At 44.5% G+C, this 12004-nt stretch overlaps 1 protein-coding gene across 1 annotated transcript in view; it reads left to right on the top strand.

The window, feature by feature from the left end:
* Positions 1-574: 574 nt before the first annotated feature.
* Positions 575-12004, top strand: part of ATF6 (activating transcription factor 6) — a 101174-nt gene continuing 89744 nt past the window's right edge. Inside the window, exons 1-3 of the mRNA XM_063427124.1 lie at positions 575-605; positions 9408-9484; positions 9560-9647. Coding sequence (XP_063283194.1) covers positions 9599-9647 — 49 coding nt within the window. The 5' untranslated portion in view covers positions 575-605; positions 9408-9484; positions 9560-9598. The remainder of the gene's footprint in view (positions 606-9407; positions 9485-9559; positions 9648-12004) is intronic.

Raw genomic sequence — 12004 nt, forward strand, 5'->3', positions numbered from 1 at the left:
CCGAGACAGCCTGGGTAATAATAATAATAATAATAATAATAATAACTGAGAGACAGCCACCGAGACAGCCTGGGTAATAATAATAATAATAATAATAATAATAATAACTGAGAGACAGCCACCGAGACAGCCTGGGTAATAATAATAATAATAATAATAATAATAACTGAGAGACAGCCACCGAGACAGCCTGGGTAATAATAATAATAATAATAATAATAATAACTGAGAGACAGCCACCGAGACAGCCTGGGTAATAATAATAATAATAATAATAATAATAACTGAGAGACAGCCACCGAGACAGCCACCGAGACAGCCTGGGTAATAATAATAATAATAATAATAATAATAACTGAGAGACAGCCACTGAGACAGCCTGAGAGACAGCCACCGAGACAGCCTGGGTAATAATAATAATAATAATAACTGAGAGACAGCCACCGAGACAGCCTGGGTAATAATAATAATAATAATAATAACTGAGAGACAGCCACCGAGACAGCCTGGGTAATAATAATAATAATAATAATAATAATAACTGAGAGACAGCCACTGAGACAGCCTGAGAGACAGCCTGAGAGACAGCCACCGAGACAGCCTGGGTAATAATAATAATAATAATAATAACTGAGAGACAGCCACCGAGACAGCCTGGGTAATAATAATAATAATAATAATAATAATAATAATAATAATAATAACTGAGAGACAGCCACCGAGACAGCCTGGGTAATAATAATAATAATAATAATAATAATAATAATAATAATAATAATAATAATAACAATAACTGAGAGACAGCCACCGAGACAGCCTGGGTAATAATAATAATAACTGAGAGACAGCCACCGAGACAGCCTGGGTAATAATAATAATAATAATAACTGAGAGACAGCCACCGAGACAGCCTGGGTAATAATAATAATAATAATAACTGAGAGACAGCCACCGAGACAGCCTGGGTAATAATAATAATAATAATAACTGAGAGACAGCCACCGAGACAGCCTGGGTAATAATAATAATAATAATAACTGAGAGACAGCCACCGAGACAGCCTGGGTAATAATAATAATAATAATAACTGAGAGACAGCCACCGAGACAGCCTGGGTAATAATAATAATAATAATAACTGAGAGACAGCCACCGAGACAGCCTGGGTAATAATAATAATAATAATAACTGAGAGACAGCCACCGAGACAGCCTGGGTAATAATAATAATAATAATAATAATAATAATAATAATAACTGAGAGACAGCCACTGAGACAGCCTGGGTAATAATAATAATAATAATAATAACTGAGAGACAGCCACCGAGACAGCCTGGGTAATAATAATAATAATAATAATAACTGAGAGACAGCCACCGAGACAGCCTGGGTAATAATAATAATAATAATAACTGAGAGACAGCCACCGAGACAGCCTGGGTAATAATAATAATAATAATAACTGAGAGACAGCCACCGAGACAGCCTGGGTAATAATAATAATAATAATAACTGAGAGACAGCCACCGAGACAGCCTGGGTAATAATAATAATAATAATAACTGAGAGACAGCCACCGAGACAGCCTGGGTAATAATAATAATAATAATAATAACTGAGAGACAGCCACCGAGACAGCCTGGGTAATAATAATAATAATAATAACTGAGAGACAGCCACCGAGACAGCCTGGGTAATAATAATAATAATAATAATAACTGAGAGACAGCCACCGAGACAGCCTGGGTAATAATAATAATAATAATAATAACTGAGAGACAGCCACCGAGACAGCCTGGGTAATAATAATAATAATAATAATAATAACTGAGAGACAGCCACCGAGACAGCCTGGGTAATAATAATAATAATAATAATAATAACTGAGAGACAGCCACCGAGACAGCCTGGGTAATAATAATAATAATAATAACTGAGAGACAGCCACCGAGACAGCCTGGGTAATAATAATAATAATAATAACTGAGAGACAGCCACCGAGACAGCCTGGGTAATAATAATAATAATAATAACTGAGAGACAGCCACCGAGACAGCCTGGGTAATAATAATAATAATAATAATAATAACTGAGAGACAGCCACCGAGACAGCCTGGGTAATAATAATAATAATAATAACTGAGAGACAGCCACCGAGACAGCCTGGGTAATAATAATAATAATAACTGAGAGACAGCCACCGAGACAGCCTGGGTAATAATAATAATAATAATAATAACTGAGAGACAGCCACTGAGACAGCCTGGGTAATAATAATAATAATAATAACTGAGAGACAGCCACCGAGACAGCCTGGGTAATAATAATAATAATAACTGAGAGACAGCCACCGAGACAGCCTGGGTAATAATAATAATAATAACTGAGAGACAGCCACCGAGACAGCCTGGGTAATAATAATAATAATAACTGAGAGACAGCCACCGAGACAGCCTGGGTAATAATAATAATAATAATAATAACTGAGAGACAGCCACCGAGACAGCCTGGGTAATAATAATAATAATAACTGAGAGACAGCCACCGAGACAGCCTGGGTAATAATAATAATAATAATAATAACTGAGAGACAGCCACCGAGACAGCCTGGGTAATAATAATAATAATAATAATAACTGAGAGACAGCCACCGAGACAGCCTGGGTAATAATAATAATAATAATAATAACTGAGAGACAGCCACCGAGACAGCCTGGGTAATAATAATAATAATAATAATAACTGAGAGACAGCCACCGAGACAGCCTGGGTAATAATAATAATAATAATAATAACTGAGAGACAGCCACCGAGACAGCCTGGGTAATAATAATAATAATAATAATAACTGAGAGACAGCCACCGAGACAGCCTGGGTAATAATAATAATAATAATAATAACTGAGAGACAGCCACCGAGACAGCCTGGGTAATAATAATAATAATAATAATAACTGAGAGACAGCCACCGAGACAGCCTGGGTAATAATAATAATAATAATAATAATAACTGAGAGACAGCCACCGAGACAGCCTGGGTAATAATAATAATAATAATAATAATAACTGAGAGACAGCCACCGAGACAGCCTGGGTAATAATAATAATAATAATAATAATAACTGAGAGACAGCCACCGAGACAGCCTGGGTAATAATAATAATAATAATAATAATAATAACTGAGAGACAGCCACCGAGACAGCCTGGGTAATAATAATAATAATAACTGAGAGACAGCCACCGAGACAGCCTGGGTAATAATAATAATAATAACTGAGAGACAGCCACCGAGACAGCCTGGGTAATAATAATAATAATAACTGAGAGACAGCCACCGAGACAGCCTGGGTAATAATAATAATAATAACTGAGAGACAGCCACCGAGACAGCCTGGGTAATAATAATAATAATAACTGAGAGACAGCCACCGAGACAGCCTGGGTAATAATAATAATAATAACTGAGAGACAGCCACCGAGACAGCCTGGGTAATAATAATAATAATAACTGAGAGACAGCCACCGAGACAGCCTGGGTAATAATAATAATAATAACTGAGAGACAGCCACCGAGACAGCCTGGGTAATAATAATAATAATAACTGAGAGACAGCCACCGAGACAGCCTGGATAATAATAATAATAATAACTGAGAGACAGCCACCGAGACAGCCTGGATAATAATAATAATAATAACTGAGAGACAGCCACCGAGACAGCCTGGATAATAATAATAACTGAGAGACAGCCACCGAGACAGCCTGGGTAATAATAATAATAATAATAATAACTGAGAGACAGCCACCGAGACAGCCTGGGTAATAATAATAATAATAATAATAACTGAGAGACAGCCACCGAGACAGCCTGGGTAATAATAATAATAATAATAATAACTGAGAGACAGCCACCGAGACAGCCTGGGTAATAATAATAATAATAATAATAATAATAATAATAATAATAACTGAGAGACAGCCACCGAGACAGCCTGGATAATAATAACTGAGAGACAGCCACCGAGACAGCCTGGATAATAATAACTGAGAGACAGCCACCGAGACAGCCTGGATAATAATAACTGAGAGACAGCCACCGAGACAGCCTGGATAATAATAACTGAGAGACAGCCACCGAGACAGCCTGGATAATAATAACTGAGAGACAGCCACCGAGACAGCCTGGATAATAATAACTGAGAGACAGCCTGGATAATAATAACTGAGAGACAGCCTGGATAATAATAACTGAGAGACAGCCACCGAGACAGCCTGGATAATAATAACTGAGAGACAGCCACCGAGACAGCCTGGATAATAATAACTGAGAGACAGCCACCGAGACAGCCTGGATAATAATAACTGAGAGACAGCCACCGAGACAGCCTGGATAATAATAACTGAGAGACAGCCACCGAGACAGCCTGGATAATAATAACTGAGAGACAGCCACCGAGACAGCCTGGATAATAATAACTGAGAGACAGCCACCGAGACAGCCTGGATAATAATAACTGAGAGACAGCCACCGAGACAGCCTGGATAATAATAACTGAGAGACAGCCACCGAGACAGCCTGGATAATAATAACTGAGAGACAGCCACCGAGACAGCCTGGATAATAATAACTGAGAGACAGCCACCGAGACAGCCTGGATAATAATAACTGAGAGACAGCCACCGAGACAGCCTGGATAATAATAACTGAGAGACAGCCACCGAGACAGCCTGGATAATAATAACTGAGAGACAGCCACCGAGACAGCCTGGATAATAATAACTGAGAGACAGCCACCGAGACAGCCTGGATAATAATAACTGAGAGACAGCCACCGAGACAGCCTGGATAATAATAACTGAGAGACAGCCACCGAGACAGCCTGGATAATAATAACTGAGAGACAGCCACCGAGACAGCCTGGATAATAATAACTGAGAGACAGCCACCGAGACAGCCTGGATAATAATAACTGAGAGACAGCCACCGAGACAGCCTGGATAATAATAACTGAGAGACAGCCACCGAGACAGCCTGGATAATAATAACTGAGAGACTGCCACCGAGACAGCCTGGATAATAATAACTGAGAGACAGCCACCGAGACAGCCTGGATAATAATAACTGAGAGACAGCCACCGAGACAGCCTGGATAATAATAACTGAGAGACAGCCACCGAGACAGCCTGGATAATAATAACTGAGAGACAGCCACCGAGACAGCCTGGATAATAATAACTGAGAGACAGCCACCGAGACAGCCTGGATAATAATAACTGAGAGACAGCCACCGAGACAGCCTGGATAATAATAACTGAGAGACAGCCACCGAGACAGCCTGGATAATAATAACTGAGAGACAGCCACCGAGACAGCCTGGATAATAATAACTGAGAGACAGCCACCGAGACAGCCTGGATAATAATAACTGAGAGACAGCCACCGAGACAGCCTGGATAATAATAACTGAGAGACAGCCACCGAGACAGCCTGGATAATAATAACTGAGAGACAGCCACCGAGACAGCCTGGATAATAATAACTGAGAGACAGCCACCGAGACAGCCTGGATAATAATAATAATAATAATAATAATAACTGAGAGATAGTGATGTCCCGAACGGTTCGCTGGCGAATAGTTCCTGGGGAACATATCACGTTCACCACGGATGCCGAACATATGCAATGTTCGGTCCGCCCCCTATTTTTTTTGTTTGTGGCCAAATTTACTAATACTAAGTAAAAATTACTTGGTGTGGCAAACCTAGCCACTTCTGGACTATGCTGTACCAAGGTTGTCCGTAGGCTGTAGGGAAGACTGTATATATTGTGTTATGTATGTATTATACTATGGCCGTTCGCATGCTGGCAGCCCTAAGCTACCAGCATGTAAACACTTCGTTCGACGAACCGCGGCTATCCGGGCCGTTCGCCAAACGAATTCGGGCTCCCCAGGTGGACCACACACTTAGAGTCGTGTGGCGCTCATTAACCGATTGCAACAATGTTGCAATCGGTAATTAAAGGCTCTCCTAGGTGGCCGTCGTTCGACTACCGACCATGCGGCGGTCGGCCATCTTGGATCCTTTGTCTCTTCAGCGGTGTTCGGTAGTCGAGTGCCTGGAACTAAAAACGGCTACTCGATGATACGAACACCGCCGGACTTCCAGAGCGTTCGGGAGTTCCGCTCTCATCACATTTTGTTTCCCATCGGTGTTCGGTAGTTTTAAACCGAACTCGATGGTTAAATGTATTTCATGTGGCGTTCGGTCAGTTCAGCTGGGAGCTGAGCGGTATTCTCCCAAAAGATGCGCTCAGACCCCAGCTATCTACCGAACGTTCGGTCACATTAATCTACCGAATAAAACTCAAAAACTGTATTTTAATGTAGATTGTCAGTTTTGCTGCACGAGGGGATAATCCACTTAATCGTCCATTTTAGTGGGAGTATCCTTCTCGTGCAGCAAAGCCTGTTGGGAGAATTATACTGCCTGATGGGAGAAATCCCCTGAAACAGCTGTATGGAAACCCCTTGCATGGGGAACTATATAAATATGCAAGCTGAGAATAAAGCCAGTTAGTTGACTCCCAAACTGTGTTTCGTCCGGTTATTGGGAATATTGCCTTGCTTTCTAAACTCTGATTGTGGATTACCTGTGATACCAACGGAAATCGTGGACTATACTACTGCATTCCGTTACACTTAGTATTAGTAAATTGTGCCCCTACTTGCAATGCTGCGAGTAGGGGCATGTCTATTAAACACTGTTATAAAAAAAAAGGGGTCCCCCCCTCCCTGAGCGAGTGTTGGCCCTAAATACCAATGGGGGGGGGACCTATTGTCCTCCCCCCCCCCTCCGGCCCCACCACTGAGCCGCGGGTGAGGGCCCTAAATACCAATAGGGGGGGGGGACCTATTGTCCTGCCCCACCCCTGAGCGGCGGGTGGGGGCCCTAAATACCAATAGGGGGGGACCTATTGTCATCCCTCCCAGCCCCACCCCTGAGCGGCGGGTGGGGGCCCTAAATACCAATAGGATGGGACCTATTGTCCTCCCCCCGGCCCCCACCCCTGAGTGGCGGGTGGGGGCCCTAAAAAAAAACAATAAAGGGGGTGACCTACTGTCCCCCCCGGCCCCCACCCCTGAGCGGTGGGTGGAGGCCCTAAAAATAACAATAAGGGGGGGACCTAGTGTCCCCCCCCAGCCCCCACCCCTGAGCGGTGGGTGGGGGCCCTAAAATTAACAATAAGGGGGGGACCTACTGTCCCCCCCCGGCCCCCACCCCTGAGCGGGGCCCTAAATACAAAGGGGGGAGGGACCCTAGTCACCCCTCCCCCACCCCCCCAAAAAAAAAATTGTCTCCCTACCTGCCCCCCTCACCCTAAAGATATTGAGGGGGGGACCTTTAACTAAAAACCTGTAAAAAAAAAAAAAAAATTGATAAAAACAACTTACCATTCGATGTTTTCTTTCTTCTACAATCTTCTTTTTTCAGCCACAAAAAAGGTCAAATAAAAAGCCATAATAACCGCCGTAATAAAAAAAAAACGAGCACACAAAAATAAAATCCATCTTCACCCATGGAGGGCTCCACGCAGACTGTGCTCTGCAGGGCGGGGGAAGGCTTATAAAGCCTTGCCACGCCCTGCAATTAGGCTAAGAACACTCTGATTGGCTGGTTTAAGCCAATCAGAGTGCTCTTTGTCATTTTACACAGCGTGGGAAAGTTCTTTGGAATTTTCCCACGCTGTGTAAAATGACAAAGAGCACTCTAATTGGCTTAAACCAGCCAATCGGAGTGTTCTTAGCCTAATTGCAGGGCGGGGGAAGGCTTTATAAGCCTTCCCCCGCCCTGCGGAGCTGAGTCTGCGCGGAGCCCTCCATGGGTGAACATGGATTATTTTTTGTGCGCTCGTGTTTTTTTTTTTTTTAATTGGCATTTTTTGGGGCTGAAAGAAGATTTTAGAAGAAAGAAAACATCGAATGGTAAGTTGTTTTTATCTATTTTTTTTTTTTTTTTACATGTTTTTAGTTAAAGGTTCCCCCCCTCATTATTTTTAGGGTGAGGGGGGTAGGTAGGGAGACAATTTTTTTTTTTTGGGGGGGGGGGGGGGGGGGGGAGGGGTGACTAGGGTCCCCCCCCCCCCCCCCCCCCCTTATTGTTAATTTTAGGGCCCCCACCCACCGCTCAGGGGTGGGCCGTAGAGGGGGAGGACAGTAGGTCCCCCTCTCATTATCTTTATGGCCCCCACCCGCCGCCCGGGGGGGGGGAGAACAGTAGGTCCCCCCCCCCTCATTATCGTGGGGGCCGGAGAAAATGTTATGTTCGCGACATCACTACTGAGAGACAGCCTGGGTAATAATAATATTATTATTATTATTATTAATAATAATAATAATAATAATAATAATAATATCTGAGAGACAGCCACAGAGAGCCGGCCCGGGGAATGATAGCCTGGGAGCCAGGCCCGGGGAATGATAGCCTGGGAGCCAGGCCCGGGGAATGATAGCCTGGGAGCCAGGCCCGGGGAATGATAGCCTGGGAGCCAGGCCCGGGGAATGATAGCCTGGGAGCCAGGCCCGGGGAATGATAGCCTGGGAGCCAGGCCCGGGGAATGATAGCCTGGGAGCCAGGCCCGGGGAATGATAGCCTGGGAGCCAGGCCCGGGGAATGATAGCCTGGGACTCTAGTCTTATTATTGGAGAGTGGAAATGGCATGCCAACACTTTATCTATTAATCAATCTCCGAGACTGCCCTGCATGATGTACCACTACCTGTAGAGACCGTGAGCATGATTTCCAAACGTTCCTCTCTTGGAGTCCTGACACATTCCAGTTATTGTTAATTCCTTTCTTTCTTCCTCTGTGTTTTAGGAAGCGATTTATAGCTCCATACGTCACTAGTGGGTACGATGTAGCTATGATCTATGTCAGTGTTAAAAAGACATTCCAGGCACCTTGACACCTGCTGTAGTGGTCATGGTGTCAGCATGGCTCTAGGACCAGCCTCCATTTCTGTGTAGTGTGACTCAAGCTGATGGTCCCCCAGGGGCCTGTAGTCTGGCCTCTCACTGTTACGTTCATTGGCTTAACCTCCACTGTAGATGGTTAGATGTTGAACCAGGCACAGTGCCGGTGTCATGCTAGCACCTTAACCACTTCATGGACCTTCCAGGAAGCCACTGATGGCACATTCCATAATCCTTACAGCTCTACGAGACTAGCCACCAAGGGATGTCTTTAGCCCTGCGCTCTCGGGTAGGGAAAGCAATGTGGGCTGCCCTTGCATTCTGACCCATTGTGTCACATTGTCCCAGCCAAGCCATCTGCCAAGATGCAGAGTTTAGAAATATGTGAATTGAAAGAAGCCTCACTAGTGTCTCTCTCCTCTCACCCATTTATAGATTCAACACTTTTTGATGAACTGAGTGACCTGGTGAACCTTGATGACTTGTTTAAAGGTGCTGAAAGCAGTCCTTATGTAAGTACAATGCATTTCATTTCTGTGTACATCCGTCTATTTGTAGAAAATTAAAATTTACTTGTAATTTCACAGGAAGCTAATTTTGAAGATTTTGATTTTAATGTGGACTTAATGTTGTGGAATGAATTCCCAGGGGATTGCCCTAGTGACTACTACAGAGGTTAGTACACTTTACCATTCGCTTACATAGAGACATTGGCTCAGGGCTTAACATTTCAAGTTTCAATAATATAATATTTTTAAAGCACCAACAAGTTCCGTAGCGCTGTACAAAGGGTGGACTAACAGACACGTATTTGTAACCAGACAAGTTTGACGCACAGAAACAGAGGGATTGAGGGCCTGCTCAGTGAGTTTACATGTTAGATGGAGTGGGGTATAGTGACACAGTAACAGAGGGATTGAGGGCCCTGCTCAGTGAGTTTACATGTTAGAGGGAGTGGGGTATTGTGACACAGTAACAGAGGGATTGAGGGCCTGCTCAGTGAGTTTACATGTTAGAGGGAGTGGGGTATAGTGACAGTAACAGAGGGATTGAGGGCCCTGCTCAGTGAGCTTACATGTTAGAGGAAGTGGGGTATAGTTACACAGTAACAGAGGGATTGAGGGCCTGCTCAGTGAGTTTACATGTTAGAGGGAGTGGGGTATAGTGACACTGTAACAGAGGGATTGAGGTCCCTGCTCAGTGAGTTTACATGTTAGAGGGAGTGGGGTAGAGTGACACAGTAACAGAGGGATTGAGGGCCCTGCTCAGTGAGTTTACATGTTAGAGGGAGTGGATATAGTGACACAGTAACAGAGGGATTGAGGGCCCTGCTCAGTGAGTTTATATGTTAGAGGGAGTGGGGTATAGTGACACAGTAACAGAGGGATTGAGGCCCTGCTCAGTGAGTTTACATGTTAGAGGGAGTGGATATAGTGACACAGTAACAGAGGGATTGAGGGCCCTGCTCAGTGAGTTTATATGTTAGAGGGAGTGGGGTATAGTGACACAGTAACAGAGGGATTGAGGGCCTGCTCAGTGAGTTTACATGTTAGAGGGAGTGGGGTATAGTGACACAGTAACAGAGGGATTGAGGGCCTGCTCAGTGAGTTTACATGTTAGAGAGAGTGGGGTATAGTGACAGTAACAGAGGGATTGAGGGCCCTGCTCAGTGAGTTTACATGTTAGAGGGAGTGGGGTATTGTGACACAGTAACAGAGGGATTGAGGGCCTGCTCAGTGAGTTTACATGTTAGAGGGAGTGGGGTATAGTGACACAGTAACAGAGGGATTGAGGGCCTGCTCAGTGAGTTTACATGTTAGAGGGAGTGGGGTATAGTGACACAGTAACAGAGGGATTGAGGGCCCTGCTCAGTGAGTTTATATGTTAGAGGGAGTGGGGTATAGTGACACAGTAACAGGGATTGAGGGCCCTGCTCAGTGAGTTTACATGTTAGAGGGAGTGGATATAGTGACACAGTAACAGAGGGATTGAGGGCCCTGCTCAGTGAGTTTATATGTTAGAGGGAGTGGGGTATAGTGACACAGTAACAGAGGGATTGAGGCCCTGCTCAGTGAGTTTACATGTTAGAGGGAGTGGGGTATAGTGACACACTATCAGAGGGATTGAGGGCCCTGCTCAGTGAGTTTACATGTTAGAGGGAGTGGGGTATTGTGACACAGTAACAGAGGGATTGAGGGCCTGCTCAGTGAGTTTACATGTTAGAGGGAGTGGGGTATAGTGACACAGTAACAGAGGGATTGAGGGCCTGCTCAGTGAGTTTACATGTTAGAGGGAGTGGGGTATAGTGACACAGTAACAGAGGGATTGAGGGCCCTGCTCAGTGAGTTTATATGTTAGAGGGAGTGGGGTATAGTGACACAGTAACAGAGGGATTGAGGGCCCTGCTCAGTGAGTTTACATGTTAGAGGGGGTGGGGTATAGTGACACAGTAACAGAGGGATTGAGGGCCTGCTCAGTGAGTTTACATGTTAGAGGGAGTGGGGTATAGTGACACAGTAACAGAGGGATTGAGGGCCCTGCTCAGTGAGTTTACATGTTAGAGGGAGTGGGGTATAGTGACACAGTAACAGAGGGATTGAGGGCCCTGCTCAGTGAGTTTACATGTTAGAGGGAGTGGGGTATAGTGACAGTAACAGAGGGATTGAGACCCTGCTCAGTGAGTTTACATGTTAGAGGGAGTGGGGTATAGTGACACAGTAACAGAGGGATTGAGGGCCCTGCTCAGTGAGTTTACATGTTAGAGGGAGTGGGGTATAGTGACACAGTAACAGAGGGATTGAGGGCCCTGCTCAGTGAGTTTATATGTTAGAGGGAGTGGGGTATAGTGACACAGTAACAGAGGGATTGAGGGCCCTGCTCAGTGAGTTTACATGTTAGAGGGAGTGGATATAGTGACACAGTAACAGAGGGATTGAGGGCCCTGCTCAGTGAGTTTATATGTTAGAGGGAGTGGGGTATAGTGACACAGTAACAGAGGGATTGAGGCCCTGCTCAGTGAGTTTACATGTTAG

Source organism: Pelobates fuscus, chromosome 7 (assembly GCF_036172605.1).
Source record: "Pelobates fuscus isolate aPelFus1 chromosome 7, aPelFus1.pri, whole genome shotgun sequence".
Taxonomy (NCBI): domain Eukaryota; kingdom Metazoa; phylum Chordata; class Amphibia; order Anura; family Pelobatidae; genus Pelobates; species Pelobates fuscus.